The sequence below is a fragment of the Jaculus jaculus genome, unplaced genomic scaffold (genome assembly GCF_020740685.1).
Source record: "Jaculus jaculus isolate mJacJac1 unplaced genomic scaffold, mJacJac1.mat.Y.cur mat_scaffold_34_1_3701052_arrow_ctg1, whole genome shotgun sequence".
NCBI classification, from domain to species: domain Eukaryota; kingdom Metazoa; phylum Chordata; class Mammalia; order Rodentia; family Dipodidae; genus Jaculus; species Jaculus jaculus.
In genome coordinates, this window is record NW_025423490.1 from 6,941 (window position 1) to 29,678 (window position 22,738).

General features: G+C 42.9%; 1 protein-coding gene across 2 annotated transcripts; it reads left to right on the top strand.

The window, feature by feature from the left end:
- Positions 1-5,945: 5,945 nt before the first annotated feature.
- On the top strand, positions 5,946-21,436 carry LOC101593976 (zinc finger and SCAN domain-containing protein 16-like). 2 transcript variants are annotated; one of them, XM_004673045.2, is made up of 3 exons: positions 5,946-6,332; positions 7,478-7,604; positions 20,916-21,436. In XM_004673045.2, exons 1-3 carry the CDS (start codon positions 5,946-5,948, stop codon positions 21,434-21,436), a joined length of 1,035 nt encoding a protein of 344 aa, XP_004673102.1. The 2 variants fall into 2 exon arrangements, with proteins under 2 accessions (XP_004673102.1, XP_044997161.1); XM_045141226.1 differs by having other exon boundaries at positions 5,946-6,245.
- Positions 21,437-22,738: the final 1,302 nt, after the last annotated feature.

A 22,738-nucleotide genomic window follows, 5' to 3' on the forward strand; every position in this document is an offset into this window, starting at 1 on the left:
TGGAGGGCCACAGACTTCATAATACCAGATTCAGATATGTTTATTAATTTAGAGGGTAGATCTAAGAGTCAGTTCACCTGGACCAGTTTCTTTAGATAGTGTGCTAGCCTCTGGGTAGCAGGGGTTGCTGTAGATCAGTCTCAACCAGATACACAAGTTGCATTCCTGCCAAGAGTGCATTCTTCTACCTGAGCAAGGTGGCATGTGTGGTGGTATCTCCTGGTTCTCTTTAGGTCTCAATCTCTAAGTGAAACTGTGTTAAAAATAAAAAAAATATAAGTAGGGCTGGAGAGATGGCTTAGCGGTTAAGCGCTTGCCTGTGAAGCCTAAGGACCCCGGTTTGAGGCTCGATTCCCCAGGACCCACGTCAGCCAGATGCACAAGGGGCGCACGCGTCTGGAGTTTGTTAGCAGTGGCTGGAAACCCTGGCATGCCCATTCTCTCTCTGTCTCTCTCTCTCTCTTTGTCTCTCTCTCTCTCTCTGTCACTTTCTCTCTCTGTCACACTCAAATAAATAAATAAAAATGAACAAAAAAATTTAAAAAAATAAGTAAAAGCTAGCTTTTGCCTATCCTGCTTCAGTCCGGTATAGTGGTCAGCACACCCTTACTTCCTGGGCCATTTAGTGTCTGGTTCCAGCCAGTGAAGGTTAAGGCCCATTATAGTTCTTCCTGCAGTTCCTATTGAACTATGGGAAGGAGAAAGGCAGAGGTAGGAGGATGATTGTGAGTTCAAGGCCATCCTGGAACTACAGAACCAGTTGCAGGTCAGCTTGAGCTATATTAAGACCCTACCTCAAAACAAAACAAAACACAACACAACACAACACTGGGAGTCTGGAGCCCTGCATTCCTGGTATCACATTTTTTATTTCCTTTTTCAATGAATTTTGAAAGTAATTACCTTCTTTCTTTCTTTCTTCTCTTTTCTTTTCCTTTCTTTTCTTTTCTTTTCTTTTCATTCTTTTTAAACCTATATGTTTTAGTAGTCCTTACTGGATTATTTGGGTAAAGTCATCAGGTTTTAAATAATATTTCCCTGACCATTGTATTAAAAAAGTTGGACCTGGGCTGGAGAGATGGCTTAGCGGTTAAGCGCTTGCCTGTGAAGCCTAAGGACCCCGGTTCGAGGCTCAGTTCCCCAGGTCCCACGTTAGCCAGATGCACAAGGGGGCGCATGCGTCTGGAGTTCGTTTGCAGAGGCTGGAAGCCCTGGCGCGCCCATTCTCTCTCTCTCCCTCTATCTGTCTTTCTCTCTGTGTCTGTCGCTCTCAAATAAATAAATTAAAAAAAAATTAAAAAAAAAAAGTTGGACCTGGCTCCCAGTTGTTATTTATGTAGTAGGTTCTCTTTGTTGTTAGAAAATGTTTAATCTCAGCACTTAGAAAACAGGGGTTAGGAGGATCTCTGTGAGTTTGAATTGAACCTGAGTCCCTAAGCTTTGCAGGTAAGTGCCTTAACTGCTAAGCCATCTCTTCTCCAGCCCCATATGTTTTGTTCTATTTTTTGTTTTTTGCATCTTTTTTCTTTCTCAGTTCATTCACTCATCATTCCTTTGGCCATAACATAAAATTATTCTGTGTTTTGGACCTATGCTGAATGAGTAATAAAATTATCTCCTTGTGCCTCCTTTCAACTGGCCAAAGACCTAGAAAAATAATACTAAAATAATACTAAAACATATAGGTTTAAAAAGAATGAAAAGAAAAGAATGACCAAAGTTTCTGGAGTTTGTTTGTGGTGGCTGGAGGTCCTGGCATGCCTATTTATTTATTTACTTGAAAGAGAGCAAGAGATCTCTCTCTTTCAAGTAAATAAATAAATAAATTTTAAAATGGTTTCTTGTAGCCAGGCATAGTGGCACACCCCTTTAATCCCAGCACTTGGGAGGCAGAGTAGGAGGATCACCATGAGTTCAAGGCTGTCCTGAGACTACATAGTGAATTCCAGGTCAACCTGGGCTGAAATACAAAATAATACACATATAATATACATGTACATACATATATAATATATATACACAATATACATATATAATACATATGGTAATATATGAAATACAAATAAACCCCTACCTTTCTTGTATAAAAGGAGACCATGAGTAGTGGGAAAAGTTTAAAAATCCTTGTTATGGACAATAAATGTATCCCACACTGAAAGATCATGTATGTTAGCAATAATTTGCTTCATTTACCTTTGAAAAAACTGGCAAAGCAACCCACACGGCCATCAGTGTGGTAGGTATTAATAAAATGAAAAAAGGATTTTGGGGTTTCTCACCAATACACCCACTATACTTGTCTTATGAATATAAAGTATTAAATTTGACAGACCAGGGATGGAGAGATGACTTAGAGGTTAAAGTACTTGCCTGCAAAGCCCAAGAATCCAGGCTGGATTCCCCAGTACTCACATAAGCCAAATTCACAAGGTGGTGCGTGTGTCTGGAGTGGCTAGAGGCACAGAACATCCATTCTCTCTCTAACAAATAAATGAAATAAAATATTAAAATCCACAGAACAGAGGGTAAGATTTAGAGAAACTTTATTAGGCAACAAGAAAGAAAGAGGAGAATGTACAGAGAGCTCCAGCTATGAGGAACACGAGATGGGGTAAAGCCCATGTTGGAGTAGATGGGATTACCAGAGCAGGGACTGGGAGGTTCAGGCCTCAGGAGAGATGAACAGCCAAAAAGAGCCCTTAGCCAGGCATGGTGGTGCACCCGTTTAATCCCAGCACCCAGGAGGCAGAGGTTGGAGGACTGCTGTGAGTTTGAGGCTACCCTGATACTACATAGTGAATTCCAGGTCACATCAGCTGGGCTAAAGTGAGACCTTACTTTAAAAAGGGTGGTGATGGGGGCGGGGGGTGGCTGCAGAGATGGTTTAGTAGTTAAGCCAAAGGACCCATGTTCGATTCCCCAGGACACACATAAGCCAGATGCGCAAGGTGGCACATGCATCTGGAACTACTTTGCAGAAGCTGAAAGCCCTGGAATGTCCAATTTCTCTCCTCTCTCTCTTCCCCCACCCCTCTCTCCCCCCCGTCGTGTGTTTTCCTCTCTGTCTCAAGTAAATAAAAAAGAGCCGTTGCCCACCTGTTAAACATCTATTTATTCTTTTTTTTTCCTTCTACACTGCTTTTGTCACATATGTAGCCATCTCTCCATTAATATATTTAAGGTGAGCTTTACCAATCTTTATTTTGTTTTTAATTTTAAACAAAATATTGTTTATTTATTAATTTATTTGTAAGGAGAGAGAGGGAGAGAGAGAGAGGAAGAGAGATAAAGAAGAGTGGCAGACAGAATAGGTGTGCAGGGCCTCCAGCCATTAACAAACACCAGATGCACTCACCGCTTTATGCATCTGGCTTTACGTGGGTACTGGGGAATTAAATCCAGGTTGTTAGGCTTTGCAGGCAAGTGCCTTAACTGATAAACCATCTTCCCATCCTCAAGCATCTATTTATAATCTTCCTATGGTAGGCATTACCCCCAGGATCATTGCTGTGGACTCAGGGGGCTGGGTCAGGAATAGGCCAGTCATGATGCCAAGATGTAGGATTGAGCTGAACCAAGCAGAATGCCAGGATGAGATTTATTTATTTATTTACTTACTTACTTACTTACTTATTTAGGTGTGGTCTCACTCTAGCTCAGGCTGACCTGGAATGAAGTCTCAGGGTGGCCTCGAACTCAATCCTACTACCTCTGTCTCCCAAGTGCTGGGATCAAAGGCCTGCACCATCACACCTGGTTTCCAAGATGAGATTTAAACCTTAATTGTAGGAAAGGAAAATTCCTTCCCAGGGAGGGACTCTGGTTGTTTTTGGAAAAACATATCTAGGTAACTCCTTTAGAAAAGAGATAAGGAGATGTCAAATCCTTCTCTGATCTCTAGCAAAGGAGAGACTGTAAGGGCAGACACAAGGACATGCCTGCTTTTGTTTTTTAATTTTTAAAATATGTTTTTATTTATTTATTTGAGAGAGAGAAAGAGGCAGAAAGAGAAAAAGAGAGAATGGGCATGCCAGAGCCTCTAGCCACTGCAAACAAACTCCAGACTTGCGCATCTGGCTTACATGGGTCCTGGTGAATCAAACCAAGGTCCTTTGGCTTTGCAGGAAAGTGCCTTAACCACTAAGCCATTTCTCCAGCCCTACTTTAAATTTTTTTTTTTAATTAGGTAAGTACATACTCAGTGTGTAAACAGCACATGTTGGTACCATCCTTAGCTTCTTCCCTATCTTCCTCTCTCTGATGAGACCCTCCTTGTTGGGATTGCCAGTTATCCCCATGGGAATTGTGGATCCTGCATTATGGAGGCAGCAGTCAGTCATGGGGAAGAGGCAATGTCTCTGAGCATAATGTCCCAACTTGTGGCTCTAACAATCTTTCCACGCCCTCTTCCATGAATTTCCATGAGCCATGGAGTTTGTTTTAGATTTACTTCAGTGGTGAGGTCTTGGGAGCCTCAGTGTCTCTGGATCTCTGGTTTGGTAGGAGTTGAGTGTTCTCTGTGTCCATCTCCTTGACCCTTGTGCTGGTACCAGGTTCACCATGAAAGCAGCACTCTTGCTCATTTCCCCAATATGCCTGCTTTTTTACCTTTGGGGCTCGTCACTCTAAACTGTCTCAAAACGAGCATGGCCATCAGTGGGATATTTATTAATTTTCCACATGACCATCAGTAATTTAAGTCGTGGCACTTAGACAACTGAATACCTCAGTTTGTTTTGAAGAACGATCTAGGAGACCCTTATGACCATCAGCTTAATTAGGAGGAGGAAGATCATTTGTGTAAGCGGAACATAGTGAAGGCAACAGGTACCTTTGCAAAATGTCCATGGAAGGATATATATGCTCCAAGAAATATTTCTGTCAAAATCAAATGACTGGGGACATTCAATAAATAAGAGCTTTTCTTCTTTTGATGTAGGGTCTCAATCTAGTCCAGACTGACCTGGAACTCACGCTGTAGTCACAGACTGCTTTCACAATGATTCTCCTTGCTGGGATTAAAGGCATGCACACCGCGGTTAAGTACACTTTTGTGACTTCTGCAAACTTTTGCATTACTATTCAATCTAAGAATGAAAGGGTTCCGAGACGCGTCAGATAAACTACGGAACCCAAGCTGCTCCCGCGGGGCCAGGAGGCCCCGGGCGCGCGGCCCGCCGAGCTGCCGGAAGTGCCCGCCGCGCCTGTGCGCATTTGCGCGCGAGGCCCTGGCTCCGGGCGCGCGGGGCGGCGCGGGGCGGCGCGGGGCGGCGCGGGGCGGCGCGGGGCGGCGCGGGGCGGCGCGGGGCGGCGCGGGGCGGCGCGGGGCGGCGCGGGGCGGCGCGGCGGCGGCGGCGGCGGCCTCGCGGCTCCTGCGCGCGGGAGGTGAGTGTTCCTTCTTTCCCAGGTGGAGAAGAGGGTGCCAGTCCCTCCCAGCACCCCCGTGGCGGGTTGTGTTGTGGCTGCTCCGGTCACAACCGGGTCCCACCAGAGGACTTGGGCTGGCCTCACCAGGGGCCTGGGCATAGGGGCGGGCTCTGGTGATGGGTTCCACCGGGTTCCACCGTTCGGGGGTTGGCGCGCAACCTCTTAGCTGGGGGTACGCTGTCAGCTTGTAGGATGGAAGAGCCTTCATCCAAACTGCTCACTGTAAACTCGGATCACCCCGGCAAACCGTCACTTCTTTATCTGTTCATCTGCCAAATGAGAAACATGAACGTACCTTGAACAGACCACAATTTCAAACCATGTCTTTAATTCACAATTTTGTTTTCTTGCTCTCTTTAGAGACTAAAAAGACTGTTTCATCTGTGCGTGACTGCAGCAGAGTTTGCACTTTCTCTGCAATAACTTTTTTGTGGCTTAGGAATATCTTTTAAGGTAAGATCCTAAGAGATCTTCCTTGAATCATTCCCGAATAGAGAGTTGTATCTCTTAAGCTCCGAATGGCTGCAGCCATGGAACTTGAAGAACAAAAAGGATTTTTCATACTTAAAGGAGAGAGCCATTCCCAGGAGCAGGATTCCACCTCACAAAAATACAGTTCTTGTAAAAGAGAAGTCAGCAGACAGAACTTCAGGAAGCTGTCCTATGAGGATGCACCCGGACCTCGTGAAGTTTTTATTCAGCTCTGGGAGCATTGCTGTGGGTGGCTCAAGCCACAGTGCCATACCAAGGAGCAGATCTTAGACCTGCTGGTGCTGGAGCAGTTCCTGAGCATTCTTCCTAGGGAACTACAGACCTTGGTGCGGGCACACCATCCAGAGAGTGGCGAGGAGGCTGTGACTGTGCTGGAGAACCTGGAAAAGGAGCTTGGTGAATCCCAAAAGCAGGTGTGTTGGACTTGTCAATTGGATATTAGTCATCATGGGCCAAGTTAAAACCAGAGGCATGTGGAAGAAAAAATCTGAAAGTAATTTGTTTTGTTTTGTTTTGTTTTTTGTTTTTGAGGTAGGGTTTCACTCTAGCCCAGGCTGACCTGGAACTCATCACTTAGTCCCAGGCTGGCCTCAGCCTTACAGTGATTCTCCTACGTCTGCCTCCTATGTGTGGGGATTCAAGGCATGCTTCACCAAACCCTGCTAATATTTGTTTTATTGCTAGAGAATAACAGGATTTAGGGAGGACCACCACTACAAATGTCATAAAACTAACGTGCTCAGTAACAAAGAAACTGACTCTGCTTGAATCAGTAGGAAATTACAGGAAGGCAGATATCTGAAGAAAACAGTCAAAACTACACATAAACACATTGGGCTGCCCCATGAGAAACTCCCTTTCTACCAATCTGTTCATAGGAATTCAACTAGATGTCAAGGACATTTCAAAACAGCACTGCTCAAAATTACATGTGACCTATGTATGTAAACTTACTTATTTTGAGAGAGAGCCAGAGTGAGAGACACAGATATAGAGATGGAATGGGCACACCAGGGTCTCTAGCCACTGCAAACAAACTCCAGACATGTGTGCTACCTTGTGATTCTAGCTCACATGGGTACTGGGGAATTGAACCTGGGTCCTTAGGCTTCACAAGCAAATGCCTTAACCACTAAGCCCAATAATTTTATTAAATTAAAAAATCTGGGCGCTGGGCATGGTGGCATATGCCTTTGATCCCTGCACTCAGTAAGAGGCAGAGGTAGAAGGATCATTATGATATGGAGGCCAGCTTGGAGCCACAAAGTGAGTTCCAGGTCAGCCTAGCCTGGAGCGAGACCCTGCCTTGAAAAAACCTATATGCATATAGAGCTTGGGTCTCTGTAAGACAAATGGGAAAAAGAAGAGAATTTCTCCAGTATCTTGACCTGTAGAAATAAGCCTTTCTTCTAATAATTATTGCCATTTCAATTGAATAAAAATTTGTTCCTGTTTCTATGGCCTTGGTCCCTAGCAGATGCTTTTTAATATATTTTATCTAAAGTTCTGTATGTTTCCACAAAATCTGACTGGTATGATCACCGCCAATTGTCCCCAGGTCCTGGACAGTTCAGAAAATGAAGACATACTCCTGGACAAATCAGCCCCCTTGGAAAAGCTGCATGAGTCACTAACTGCTCAGATTGGCCCAAAGCAGGCCCCAGAAGAGCGGGACTCTGGGAATGGTAAGGAGCCAGAGTGATGTATCTGTGGGGCAGGAGGGGATTTCTTAGATCCAAGGGTATCTTAGTCCATTATCTGTTGCTGATGACACAGTGCCATAGGCTGGAGGATAGTAATTAAGAGAGGATTGGTTTTGTCCATAGTTCTGGTTCAAGCTCCAGGGCTGGCTGATAGTATTCATATCGACAGAATCGCAGGGCGTCCTATGTCTAGAGACAGAGTGTGTGTTTGCTGGTCTCTCCCACCTTCCAGTAAAGCTACCAGTGCTCATGCACATGGACTCCACTCTGATGACCTTATCTAACTCCTCTATGTGGGAATGTAATTTGACTTAAGTGTCTCCATTGTGTTATAAAGAAGCCTTCCCCCCCCCCATGATTTCCAAGTTTCTTAGCCACTACAGATGAACTCCAGATTGCCTGCACCACTTTGTGCATCTGGCTTTATGGTATGCAGGTTGTTAGGCTCTGCAGGCAAGTGCTTTAACTTATGAGCAATCAAGCCATCTCTTTGGCCCAGAGGGCCAATCTTTGTTTCTTTTTGCCCCTGAGGTAAGGTCTCACTCTAGCCCAGGCTGACATGGAATTGACTATATGGTATCAGGCTGGCCTCAACTTAAAGCAGTCCTCCTACCTCGGCATCCTTAGTCCTGGGATTAAAGGCATGTGCCACCACACCCAGCACAGGAGGCCATTCTTAAAACATCTAGTTTGGGGGCAGGAGAGATTACTCAGCAGTTAAAGCACTTGCCTATAGAGCCTAGCCACCTGGGTTCAATTCCCCATACCCATGTAAAGCCAGATGCACAAAGAGGCACATGCATCTGGAGTTTATTTGTAGTGGCTGTAGGCCCTGGCATGCCCATTCTCTCTCTCTCTCTCTGTTCTTGCATATAAATAAAAACATATTAAAAAAAAAAAAAACAAAAAAACATCTAGCTTTGGGCTGAAGAGATGGCTCAGCAGGTAAGGCATTTGCCTACAAAGCCTAATGAACCGGGTACAATTTCTCAGTACCCACGTAAAGTCGGATGTACAAAGCGGTGCATGCATCTGGAGTCTGTTTGTAGTGGCTGAAGGCCCTGGTGTGCCTATTCTCTCCCTGCTTGCAAATTAAAAAAAAAAAAAATTAAATCTAGTTTTACAAAAAGTCATAGAGGGGAAACTCCTGTTTATTGAGAGAAATACTCCTTTTAAGTGCTACAAATAGTTCCCAGAACATCAGGGTCACAGAGGGCTGTATGCACTGTCTAAAAGGACAGGACAACATGTGGACTTGGGCCCTTATGATTACTGGCAGGCTTGTGTTAGTTATGAATTTTTTTCCCAAATTTTATTTGCAAGCAGTCTTTATGTGGGTACTGGTGAATTGAACCCAGGGAGTTAGGCTTTGCAGGCAAGTGTCTTAACCACTAATCCATCTCCACAGCCCTTGAACTGTTTTAAATTAAATAGTTGGGCGCTGTGGTCTAGTCCTCTATTGTTTTCTCTCAGTGTTTTGCTAATGAAGCTCAATAAAAGCTCAGGGCATACTTTTGTATGCAGATCACTTCTGGTAAGAGTTCTCTTAAACCGGGCATGGTGGTGCATGCCTTTAATCCCAGCACTCGGGAGGCAGAGGTAGGAGGATTGCCATGAGTTCAAGGCCACCCTGAGATGACAGAATTAATTCCAGGTCAGCCTGGATCAGAGTGAGACCCTACCTCGAGAAAAAAAAAAAAGAGTTCTCTTAAGTTGGTTGGGGCTGCCTTAGCATAATGCCAGATGGCTTGAAAAGCCTTTATTTCTGCCTGCCCTGGTTATACCCCCTTCTTGGTTTGCTGGCTTCTTCTCACTGCCCTTTCATAGCAATTTTTCTATGCAAACATGTTTCTGGTATCTCTTACTCTGGTAACATAAGAACCTAGTAGGTATCTTAAAGATTAGGGTTTCAATGTGTAGATTTTTGGGAAGAACACAACTCATTCTCTTATGTCACCAAGTTCAAATGAACAGGAAAAAGACCGACAGCAAGCAGGCCACTAGCGTGAGTTGGTAGGTCCTTGTTACAGCTCACTAGTTAAAGACCAGTAATCTAGGGTGTCCCCAGCCTATACTAAAACAAACAAACAAACAAATAAACAAACAGCCAGCTCTGTGTCTCAGTCTCTGTCTCCAATAAACAAACAAATATGTAATAGGTTTATAAAGTAAATTAAAAACAGGGCTGGAGAAATGACTCAGTGAATAAAAAAACACAGCCAGCTTTTAAGTGTCAGTTTGTTAGAGTCTGTCCTTTTCAGTGCTGCTTTTCTCCAGAATTGCTAGTATCCATAAAGCTTCGCCTGAGGAATGTCCTATAGTGTAGCTTATTTTTCATTTTCACTGAAGTTTTAAGAACCTCAAATATCAGATGGTTAAACCTATAATGTTTTACTTTTTCATGTGGAGTTGCTGTGTGTGGTATACACATGTATGTGCAAATGCACAGGCATATGTGTTTCCTCCATACCCTACCACTTGTTCACATGTTTCTTTGGGATAGTCTCTCAATAGAGAGCTATGGTTGTGGGTTTTTTGTTTGTTTGGTTGGTTGGTTCTTGGTTTTTCAAGGTAGGGTCTTGCCCTGCCTGACCTAGATTTTACTGTGGATTCTCAGGCTAGTCTTGAATTCATATTCATAACAATCTTCCTACCTCTGCCTCTCATGCCATCACACCTGGCAGCAAAGTTATGTTTTTTTTTTTTTTTTAATACTTTTTATTTTATTATTTATTTATGACACAGAGAGAAAAGAGGCAGGAGAGAGAGAGAAATAATGGGTGTGCCAAAGCCTCTAGCCACTGAAAATGAATTCCAGATACATATGCCAACTTGTGCATGTGGCCTTATGTAGGTGCTGGGGAATCAAACCTGGGTCCTTAGGCTGTGCAGGCAAGAGCCTTAACCACTGAGGCATCTGTCTGGCCCAGAGCTATGGTTTTTGTTAGCCATAGAAATTCTGTATTCTCTTCTCTCATGCCCACATGGCTAGGGCATAGAGGCATACATAGCTGTGCCCACTTATTTACATGGGTTATGGGAAATTAGACTCTGGCAGTTTTAGGCCCTATTGCTGGCAACAATTACTCTTAAGTGTTAAGCCATTTCTCCAGGTCCTGGAAAATCATTGTAACCTAAGATACCAACTTAACAGGTTGCATTCAGCTGCATATAATTTAAGAAGTTTTTCAGTCCTTTAAATCTAGAAGTGGAAAGGATGTTGGTCACTGTTGGGCTGTAGAGGTGTTCACGTGTACGTTCTCAGTGAAAATGTTGAGCAATGGCAGAAAGCTAGGCACAGTAATATATAATATAATAAATATTCTAAAAACAAGACATTTAAGCTCTGTTTTGAGGCATGGTCTCTCTCTAACCAAGACTGACTTTGTAGCTCCAAGCTGGCCTCAAACTCAAAATAATCCTTCTACCTCTGTCTCCAAAGTACTGGGGTAAAAAGCATGCACCACCATACCTGGCTTAAGGACTTCTTTTTAATAAGCAAACAAGCAATTACCACAGCTAAGCTATGAGCTCCAGAGAGTAGAGCAGCGATCCCTGTGGGAGTTTGAGCAGATGTGGGTGGGGGATGGGAACTAGGAATGGGACATTCTGAGTAGAGAATAGTGCTGAAAATAGCATCTTTTATGTGTGTGATTCTGATATGGATGGTTTTGTGAGAGGCTGGTGTCAAAGATTTCTGTGCTGTGGAAACAAAATATCATTCCCTCATAAGGAGGTCTGCTATTTTTTTTTTAATTTTTTTATTTATTTATTTGAGAGCGACAGACACAGAGAGAAAGACAGATAGAGGGAGAGAGAGAGAATGGGCGCGCCAGGGCTTCCAGCCTCTGCAAACGAACTCCAGATGCGTGCGCCCCCTTGTGCATCTGGCTAACGTGGGACCTGGGGAACCGAGCCTCGAACCGGGGGAGGTCTGCTATTTTTTAAATTTGTTTATGAGAGGGAGGGAGCGGGAGAGAAAGAGAGAGAGAGAGAGAGAGAGAGAGAGAGAGAGAGAGAGACAGACATCATCTGACTTAGGTGAGTTCTGGGGAGTTGAATGTAGGTCCTTAAGCTTTGCAGGCAAGTACTTTAACTAGTAAACCATCTTTCCAGGCCTGTTATTTTACATTAGAGTGGGAGAAAGATGATCCTTCTCCCCTTCTTTCTTAAGTTGGTTCATAGCAGAAACATAGGTCAGAAATATTGAAATCAGAGGTAACATCATTTTCTTTTTCTCTTGTTTTTTAACATTTTCTTTTTCATTCTTTTTCTTTTTCTTTTTTTTTTTTTGTCTAGGTAGGGTCTCATTCCAGCCCAGGGTGATCTGGAATTCACTATATAGTCTCAGGGTGGCCTCAAACCTACGGCGATCCTCCTACCTCTGACTCCTGAGTGCTGGGATTAAGGGCGTGCGCCACCATGCCCAGCTCTTTTTCATTATTTTCAGTATCTGTATTTGAATGAGCAAAGAACTCCAGTAAGGAAAAAAAAAAAAAAAAAAAAAGAAAAAGAAAAAGAAAAAACAATAGAAGTGGGAAGGACACCTTTCAAATACAGAGAAGGAAGTGACAAAACAGAAGTAAGATAGAAAGAAAGGGAGAACATTCAAGAGCAATAGAATGGACATACCTAACTAGACTGTGGTTTGGGAATAATTTCAATAATCCAAACCTGTGTCCTGGCCAGCGAGGGTTATATACTTGGGCCAGTAGTTGAGAGGAAACTTAGAATAAACATAAATTTTTGTGTTAAGAATCTTGAGTTATGAAGATGTGGTATATTTATACAGTGGTAAAAAATGAAATTATAACATTTGCAGGGAAATGGATGGACCTGGGAAGGATTATAATTACTGAGGTAACCCAGGACCAGAAAGCCAAACACCTCGTGTTCTCTCTCTTCTGTGAATCCTAGCTACAAATGTTTGGACTTATGTGTGAGTTGGAATAAAACTCGGCAGCAGAGGCCAGTAAACTAGAAAGAGGCTATAAGGGAGGGAGGACAGGGAAGGACTTAAGGGGATAATATTGTATACATGTAAGTAGAAGCACAGATTACTGGGAGTGGAGAGGAAGAGATTGAGTAAAGAAAGGGTAGGGGGAGGGTTAATCAAATCCAAGAGGGCATAAATAAGTCACATGGAAATCTATTTTTTAAACAATGGCACATCCAGAAGCCATAGATTCTTACTAGAAAATTTTCAGTGCCAAGGATAGGATACCTTCCAGTGAGTTGTTGGCCAGGGAGGCCAATGATGTCCTCGAAACATTACAGGCCATTGCCGAGGCTCTTGATTTTCCACCAGGAATAGGTGTAAGACCCTATTGCTGAAGACTCCACATGCTTGGGCTGCAAGGTCACTGAGAAATCTTGCTGGAGCTGAGCTGAAACCTCCTCTGTGTAGACCAGCTGACAGAAAACTGCAAAAAGCTACACTCCCTGCAGCTGGAGAGATGGTTCAGTGGGTAAGATGCTTGCCTGCAAAGCCACATAACCCAAGTTCAATTCCCCATAGCCACATAAAGCCTGATGCACTAAATGGTGCATGCATCTGGAGTTCATTTGCTGTGCGTGGAGACCCTTGCATGCCTACTATCTGTCTGTATCTCTTCTCTCTATCTCTCTGCATGCAAATTAAGAAAAATAAAACAACAACAAAATCGGTGGTAGCTTCTGTAAGCAAGAGTAGTTGGGAGAAAGTGTGAGGGGGGAGAGGACAAGTTCAGAAATTAGTTCACAATAATATTTAACATGTCAATATGCTAAATTCCATTTATATATAAATTGCATTGTTGTATGTCCACTGGCTTACCTATTCATACTTTAAATTCTTTTGTCTTTCTGTGATACTTCTGGACTATTTTCATTTTGTCTGTTAGATGAAGCCCAGAAAAACACACACTTACTACCTATACATAAAACTGAAAAAGTTCACACATATGCTGCTACCAAAATAACTTTTCAAAGGAATACTGCATGGTTAAAATATGAGGCTCACAGGGCTGGAAAAATGGCTCAGCACTTAAAACATTTCCCTGCAAAGCCTGAGGACCTGGCTCCAATTCCTCAGTACCCATGTGAAACCAGATGGACAAGGTGGCACATGCATCTGGAGTTTATTTGCATTGGCTAGAGGTCATAACATAACCATTTTCTCTTTTTCTCTTTCTCCCCCTCATTAATAACTAAATATTTTAAAAGAATATGAGGCTCAGGAAACCTAGCCTGCCCTGTAAGGACAGAATTCTTAGGGAAGTTCATTTTATAATATTGAACTATATAGCCATTCTTTTCCAGGGTATCTCATCAGTAACCTTCCAGAATTTTCTTGTTCCCCAACACTGCCCTCCACACACAGAATAGACAAGCAAACAAGAAGCTAAAATGTGTGGCAAAAATCAATGTACAAACATGAAATATATTTACTATTCAGTAGGGTTATGTGCAGTATTGTATCTTATTAATATTTTTCAAGGTAGAATCTTGTTCTAGCCCAGCCTGATCTGAAATTCATCATGTAGTCTCAGGGTACCCTCAATCTCACAGTGATCCTCCTACCTCTGCCTCCCAAGTACTGGGATTAAAGGTGTATACCACCAGGCTCAGCTCTTTTTTTATTATTCAAAAACATGTTTTATCATTATGAACAAGACAGTAGCATGAGAGTTGGCTATGGGCTGTGGTTATGTAACTTATGCCTGTGTATGGCTTGTTGGGACTTTATATGTGATGTAAGTACTAGGACAGCTAAATACCCTTATTTACTTTTTTATGTATTTTTATTTATTTAAGAGAGGGAGAGAAGAGGGAAATAGAGCGAATAGGCATGCCATGGCCTCTAGTTACTGCAAACAAACTGCAGACAAATGTGCCACATTGTGCATCTGGCTTACGTAAGTCCAGGGGAATTGAACCTAGGTCCTTTGCCTTTGCAGGCAAGCACCTTAATTGCTAAGCCACCTCTCCAGCCCTAAATATCCTTTTTTTCTTTTCTTTTTTTTTTTTTTGGCGGCGGGGGGGGGGGGTCAATGTAGTGTCTCACTCTGGCCCAGGCTGACCTGGAATTCACTATATTGTCTGAGGGTGGTCTCGAGCTCACAGCAGTCCTCCTACCTCTGCCTCCCGAGTGCTGGGATTAAAGGCATGCACCACCATGCCCGGCCTAAATATCCTTTTTAAAATTATTTATGTATTTATTTGTTTTAAAGCAGACAGAGAGAAGAGAGACCAAACCCTAAATATGTAATTATTTATTTGAGAGAAAGAGATAGAGGCAAATAGAATGAGAAAGAGAATGGGCCAGTTAGGGTTTCCAGCCATTGTAAATGAACTCCAGATGCATGCTTCACCTTGTGAATTTGACTATGTGAGTACTGGTAAATCAAATCTGGGTCCTTAGGCTTTGCAGGCAAACACCTTAACTGCTGAGCCATCTTTCCAGCTCATGGCAGCTAAGTTTTAATAGCTCTTTGAAACAAGTTTTTAAAAAGTATCTCAAAAGAAATGGAATCTTTTTGAATACTGACTTTTTTCCAGTAGTTCGAAGGTGATACCAGCCTCCTGAACTCTTCCAGTTTCACCACTCAGCATTCAGTCTTGTTCTTTTCTCACTGGACTGTCAGACAGCAAATGCACAAGGTAATCAAATGGTCTTTGTGTATATAACTTACACTCAGTGACCAGCAGAGCTGGGATTACATTAATACTTTTGTGTAAAAATAATAGAATTTTCTCCGTTGTGAAACAAGGTTATTAGCCTGGGACAAGTTGGCACTTCAAAAAGATTGATAAACAAAGCGAGTTAACTTTTATAGTTTCCATCCATTGTTCACATTGCTGAGCAAGAAAATCCTAGAACTATTGGTGCTGCCATACTGAATCTTTTGATTAGTATTCAGTAATTGACAGAAAAGTCAACCAGTAGTCACTGCTGCATGTAAAAGAAGCTTGTGAGCTGAGTGTTGCTGTTGGTAGTGTGAGGTTGGTGTGGAAGTATTTATGACTACTACACCTACCTTGATATTTAATATCTTACTAACTTTGAAACGATTCTGTCCACACACTATAATTTTCCAAGTGCATTCTCTTAAATAACCTTGACTGATTATCTAAACTACAGTGAGAGGAACCATAGGTGACAGAGAAACCAACAGGTTTCTGCGAGAATTTCAGCAGTTACCAGCAGATCAGAATCTCCTATCTAATCTAGTGTTAATAATTTATAGCCATAGATAATGAGCATTTAGATTACAAAGAATTTGATCAGAGAAAATAATAAAACTTTGATAAAGTCCACTGCCTGATAAAAGAATTATAGGGACTTTGAAGGACATATGCACAAGGGGAGAAGAAATCTGTGAATCGAGAGGCAAAAGAACAGTTGTGGCCTAAGAATGTCAAGAGACCAGAAGTGCAAGAAGTGAATCAGGGGATTCTCCTATAGCACAGAATGTGTGGCCCTCCCTGCACCTTTATTTCAGGCTTCTAGCCTCCAGAACTGTCATAATTTTGTTTTAAAATGAAACAATAATGACTGTTACAGGGAATACGATGGGGTGAGGAAGGTTTGTTAGGAAAAAGTCACAGTGGCAGCAGTACAGGATGGCATTTATGCACCATCAACGCTGAAGCTGGGACTTCAGCCAGCCAGGGAACAATGCTCCTAACAAGTGGCAGTTACACACTTGATGTTCTGTGAGGTGACATTTTGTTGAGATGCTAGTGTAAGCACACCCAAACAAGTGGCCTTTACCCCTTCCAAACCTTCCAGACAGCCGTTTTCTTTCAGTGTTCAATTCAATTATCTCTTCATCTCTTACTGTATGCCAAGTTCCCTGTTGAGACTGTAGATGTGGGTGTGACAGAGAAAACATGTCTACTTTAGGAAATTCAGGAAAAATTTCTAGAGAAAGCAGCATTTGAGATGGACTTTGACTACAATGATTATGCCACTGATTCTCAGTGTAGACCCTGAACAGACAGGTCTGTGTCACCAGGACACTTGTAGAAGTGCAGATTCTTGGTTTTTACCCCAGCCTTCTCCCAGCAGAAGGTGGAGGTAGAAAGAACCCAGCGGTCTGTTTTAATAGCAACCTAGGTGATTCTGGAAAAACAGTAAAATTTGAAACTACCCTACTAGGATGTTTTGCTTGTTTTGAGACAAGATCTTTTATTATTTTTTTATTATTTGTAGTCAGTGAATGCAGTCAAGTTGATACCATTGTTAGCCTCTTCCCTGTCCCTCCCCCTCCACAGGGACCCTCCTTCTTGGGGTGTATGGGTCGTGCATTGTGGGGTTAGCCTTTTGTTTTGGGTAGGAGGAAATGTCTCTGCATGTCATGACCCATCGTGTAGCTTTGACATTCTCTCCACCACCTCTTCCACAAATTTCCCTGAGCCACGTTGGGTACATATTAGGGCTGCTTCAGTGTTGAGATCTTGCTAGCCTCTGTGTCTCTGGGTATCTCGTGTAGTAGGGGTTGATTGTTCTCTGTGTCTATCTCCTTCACTGTTGTTCTAGAAGTTAGCCAAGAAAACATCATTCTTGCATGTTTCCCCAATTATTCTTAGTTTCAGCTAGGGCCCTTTTGAGGTATGATGGGGTAGTTCTCTCCTTAGGGTCTGTGTCTACCTGAAAAAGAGAAGCAGGTTCTCCAATGGACAGTAAAGTTAGCACAAAGTAAGTGTGATAACCATTATTTTTTAGAGAGAGTTTACTGGGGAGTGGGCTCATTTTGGGATATGGTTCTGACTTGTTTCCAAGCTCCAGCTATGGCTTTTATTCCACTGAGCAGATCAGTTAGCCAAATTGAGAACAGGTAGATTCCCAACATGGCTATGTGCCACTATTGCACTTGTATGAGCATCACATCAGGTTGTTTGCTACTAAGTAGGTTACACCATGCATTGCTTGGACAAATATTGGTCATTTTCCCCCAGTTGCGCATGTGGCACCTTCTGGCACTAGACACGCTGTCTGGGGACTGACTCTTCCAGCCATGTTGCTCCATGACATGTGCCAATAGTGTAAGGTGTCTTCAGCAGTAGGGTCTTACCACTAACCTATGGTGGGTCATCAAGTGCTCTAACATAAATCTGTGTTCTTCTGGGAAACTTTGTAGTCTCTGATCAAAAGCTCATTGTGGATGATAGCCACCTGCTGGTACCAAGAGTTACAGGTCAGCTCGCAAGAAGAGAAGGAAGAAAATATTAAGTGACATAAAATAGATAGAGAGATGAGAGAGAAGAGAGAGGGAGGGAGGGAGAGAGAGAGAGAAGAGTGCAAACAGGAGGAGATAATGGTCAGTTTTCATCATATCCTCTCCAGGGCCTTGTGAATCTGGTGTTCCCTCTAAGGGCCTGGTGAAGGTTCAACCATTTGATCTGTCTGTTAGGATGTAGAGTTTTATGGTACCTTTGCTGTTTGAGTCCAGTTTTGCATCTCCCACCCCCTCTCTTACTCTCCCTTCCTCCCCACCCTCCCTATTGTCTGGTCCTTGAAATGCTTGGGAGGTATGTTGGCAACTTGGGTAGATTCAGCTCTAGATGTGTGAGACTATGCTGCAATTACCTTTCTGTGATTGGGTGAGTTCACTGAAAATAAACTGTGCTAGGTTCAACCATCTTTCTTCAAATTTCATTGTGTCATTTTTCCTTACTGCTGTGTAGAATTCCATCGTGTAGATATACCACATCTTAGTTATCCATTCGTCTAGTGATGGACATCTGGGTTGATTCCAGCTCTTAGCTATTACAGATTGAGCCACTATAAACATGGTTGAGCAAATCTCTCTGGCCTGTGGTTAGGGGACATGCCCAGTAAGGGAATAACTGGGTCTGTTGGTAACTCTATAGTCATCTTTCTTAGGATGTCTCCATACTGCTTTCCAAAGTGGTTGTACCATCTTGCATTCCCACCAACAGTGGAGGAGGGTTCCTATTTCTCCACATCCTCACAAGCCTTTAGCTTCATTTGATTTTTTTGATGTTTGCTGTACTTACTGGGGTAAGGTGGAATCTCATAGTTGTTTTAATTTGCATTTCCCTGGTGATTAGGGATGATGAACATTTCCTTAAGTGTATGTTTGCCATTTGTATTTCTTCCTCTTTGATCTGCCTGTCCAATTTTTTTTCTTAACTTTTATTAACTATTTCAATGATTATAAAAAATATCCCATGGTAATACCCTCCCTCAACCCCCCCAATTTCCCCTTTGAGATTCCATTCTCCATCATATCCCCTCCCCATCTCAATCAGTCTCTCTTTTATGTTGATGTCATGATCTTTTCCTCCTCTTGTGTAGGTAGTGTCAGGCACAGTGAGGTCATGGATATCCCTGACTGTCCAATTCTTTGCCCCTCTTTGTGAGTGGGTTGTTTGACTTTTTATTGTTTAGGTTTTTGAGTTCTCTATAGATTCTAGAAATTAGGCCTTTGTCAGTTGGATATTCAGCAACTATTTTCTCCCATTCTGTGGATAATATATTGGCTCTGCTTATTGTATGTTTGTCTGTGATGCAACTTTACAGCTTCATAATATCCTATTTGTTGAATGATTGTTTAAGATCCTGTGCTATTAGGGTTTTATTCAGGAAGTCTTTTCTCATCCCTAAGTCATGGAATGTTCCTCCTAACTTTTCTTCCAGTATTAGCCAAGTTTCTGGTCTTATATTGAGGTCTTTGATCCATTTGGACTTGATTGTTGTGCATGGCAAGATGTGTGGATCAAATTTCAGTTTCCTGCATATGGATATCCAGTTTGCCCAACACCATTTGCTGAAGATGCTGTCTTTATCCAGCCTGTATTGTTAGGGCCTTTATCAAATGTCAAGTAGCTGTAGTTACTTGACCCAAAGTCTGGATCCTCGATTCTATTCCACTGGTCTATTCTCCTGTTTTTATGCCAGTACCATGCTGTTTTTATTACTATGGCTTTGTAGTATCGCTTTAGATCAGGTATGGTAATGCCTCCAGAGGTGTTTCTTTAGTGGCCCCTTAGTTCCTTGCCTCTCCTTCCTGGGAGTTGTAGTGCGATTAGGCTGACACCATCTTGACTGGAAGCCCTTGAGACAAGATCTTGTGATGTAGTCCAAGCTAATCTCAAACTTGTGATTTTCCTGCCTCAACTAAGTACATATACCAAACAATACCTTGTCAATTCTATTTACTTTCCTTCTATGTGCCCTAACACGAATGGTCTCACTCTGCTTTCAGAAAATATGCTCCTGTTGTAGTTTGTGAAGTATATTTCCACCCCAAGGCTTGTAACCCTAGTGAGAGGTGATAAGATCCTAAAAGGTTTCACTTCATGAATGGGTTAAGCCATTGGTGAGTTCATACTTAATGGGCTCTTAGCTGATGTGGCTGGGGAGAGGAAGTAGTTTACATGAGGTGTTCTCTTGAAAAAATATATATATATTCCCTGGCCTTTTTGTGTTGCTCTTTGCTTCCTGCCTCCTATCTGGTGTGTAGTTAACAGAGAGAGATACAGAGAAGAGAGAGAGAGAAATAGAGAGAATGGGATCTACAGGGCTCCCAGTTGCTGCAAGTGAGCTCCAAATGCATGTTTGACTTTGTGCATCTCACTTCTCATGTGTGCTAGGGAATTGAACAAAGGTTGTCAGGCTGTACAGGCAAGCACCTTAGCAATCGAACCATCTCTCTAACCACTGTTCTACCATTTTTACTCGTACTGCCTGCTTCAGGTCCAGCATGGTCTCCTCACCCCCACCAGCCCCCACTAGGTATGGTCTCACATTAACCCAGGCTGACCTGGCACTTATTATGGAGTCCTATGCTGGACTCAAACTCACAGTGATCCTCCTGTCTCTGCCTTCAAAGTGCTGGGATTAAAGTGCCTTGCACCTCCACGTCTAGTCTCTTCCTGAGTTTTTATCTCCTTCCCCATCTCAGTCTTCTAGTCTTTCCCTTTGCCCTGTGGTCTCTGTCCCTCAGTGTCCTTGGCATATTTACAGTGTCTCCATTCATGTGATTACAGTATTTCTAGGTGGTCCCTTGTTCTATATTTTTACCTTTTCCTCTTAATCTACTCTCAAATAAATGACCCTGCTGGTAACTTCATTACTGGCCTCTTTGTATTTCTTTCCTATGTTGCTACAGTATGCTATAATGGTACCAAAACCGAGCCATCACTGAATAGTGGCAATACGTGTTAATACTTTTCACTATTTTGTAATACATTAATAATATCTGCATGTTCTCCCCCCACGCACCCCCACAGTTTTTTTGTTTTTTTTTTTTTTTAACCCTGTTTGTGTCCTGTGTGTTACAGGTGATAAATACAAGACCAAGAATGAAGTGACCTCCCAGAAGAAAGATGTGCCCATAGACAAGGAAGTCGTTGGGTATATGAACAACAGAATGATCCAAGATATCCATCAGCATCCCGAGTCCAAAGATGCTGTTGAAAATGAGGGAAAAATGAAATGGCGACCAAGAGGAAAAAGGCAGTATAAGTGTGATGAGTGCGGAAAGAGTTACAGTGGTAGCTCAGACCTTACTAAGCACAAGAGAATTCACACGGGGGAGAAGCCTTACAAATGTGATGAGTGTGGGAAAGCCTTCATTCAATCCTCACATCTTGTTCAGCATTATAGAGTCCACACTGGAGTGAAGCCCTATAAGTGTAAAGAATGTGGGAGAGACTTCAGTGGGCGTACAGGTCTCACTGAGCATGAGAGAATCCATACAGGTGAAAAGCCCTATCGTTGCAGTGAGTGTGGAAAGTACTTCCGTATAAGTTCAACTCTTATTAGACACCAAAGAATTCATTTAACAAATAAGCTATACTAAAAAGATAGAAGTAGAGTGTTGGGGAGATGGCTCAGAAGGTAAGCACACTTGCCCCATGAGCATGAGGGCCCATTTCACCCTGAGCTTGATTTCCCCCACAAATCCCTGGGCATAACCATACCTGCTTATAATCCCAGTCCAGTGGGTAGAAGAAACTAGAAAATTGCTGGGGCTCACTGGTTAGCTAATCTCACAGAATAGCAGCTCTGAACTCAGGGATAAACTCTGTCTTAAGAAAATACTGATGAGTGAATAAAAGAGTATGCCTGATGTTCTCTCCTGGTCTTTGCACAGAAACATGTATGTGTACACAAGGCCACATATTCTACATGCACACCAAAGTAACCAAAGTTCTTTAGTGCTCAGTCCCAATTAGCTATCAGAATTCACCTATACCATCTCTTTCCTTAGTGTGGGAGGAGTTTCTTTGCTGTTGGGGAAGAATCAGGAGTTATTTCAGAAGGATTTATGTTCATTGTGGTGGCTCATGCCTATAATCCAAACACTTGGGAAGTGAAGGCAGGGCTGCACATAGTCCTGAGTTTGAGACCAGCCTGGCCCATGAGAGTGAAGCTCTTGTCCTTGGTTTGACCAGCGTAGTATATACATTTAGCAAGACACCAGCAGACGTTAGACCTCTAGGGCTCATGACTACTCCTGCTGTAGGTTTTCAGTACCGGGGATTAACCCCTCCCATGGAGTGGAGCTCTAGTTAAATTAGAGGGCAGCTGGCTTTCCCCATAACAGACATGCCCCTATAGTGCCCCTGCTATGCACTATTGCTCATTCGCCAGGCTGGTCAAATGTAAGGCTTGCAGTGTCCACTGCTGAGTATCTTCATTGGTGATTTCTCTCTCTCCCACTGAACTGCATGCCCTGTGGCTTTTCCCAGTGTTCTGTCAGCTGGTCTACATGGAGGAGGTTTTCAGGTCAGCTCCGGCAGGAGTTTTCAGTGACCTTGCAGCCCAAGCATGTGGTATCTTCAGCCAATAGGGTCTTAGTATCTATTCCTGGGGGGGAAACCATGGGCCTTGGCAATGGTCTATAATGTTTTGGGGGCATCAGGGACCTCCCTGGCCAACAGCCCCCTAGAAGGTATCCCGTCTCTGGCACTGAAAGTTTTCTAGTAACAATCTATGGCTTCTGAATGTTCCATTGTCCAAAAAGTAGGTTTCCATATGACATATTTATATACTCTTAGATTTTGATTAGCCCTTCCACCACTTTTCTTTTACTCAGTCTCTTCCCCGGACCTCACTTGGGACTTTTCAGCCCATTAATCTGTTCTTCTACTTAAATACA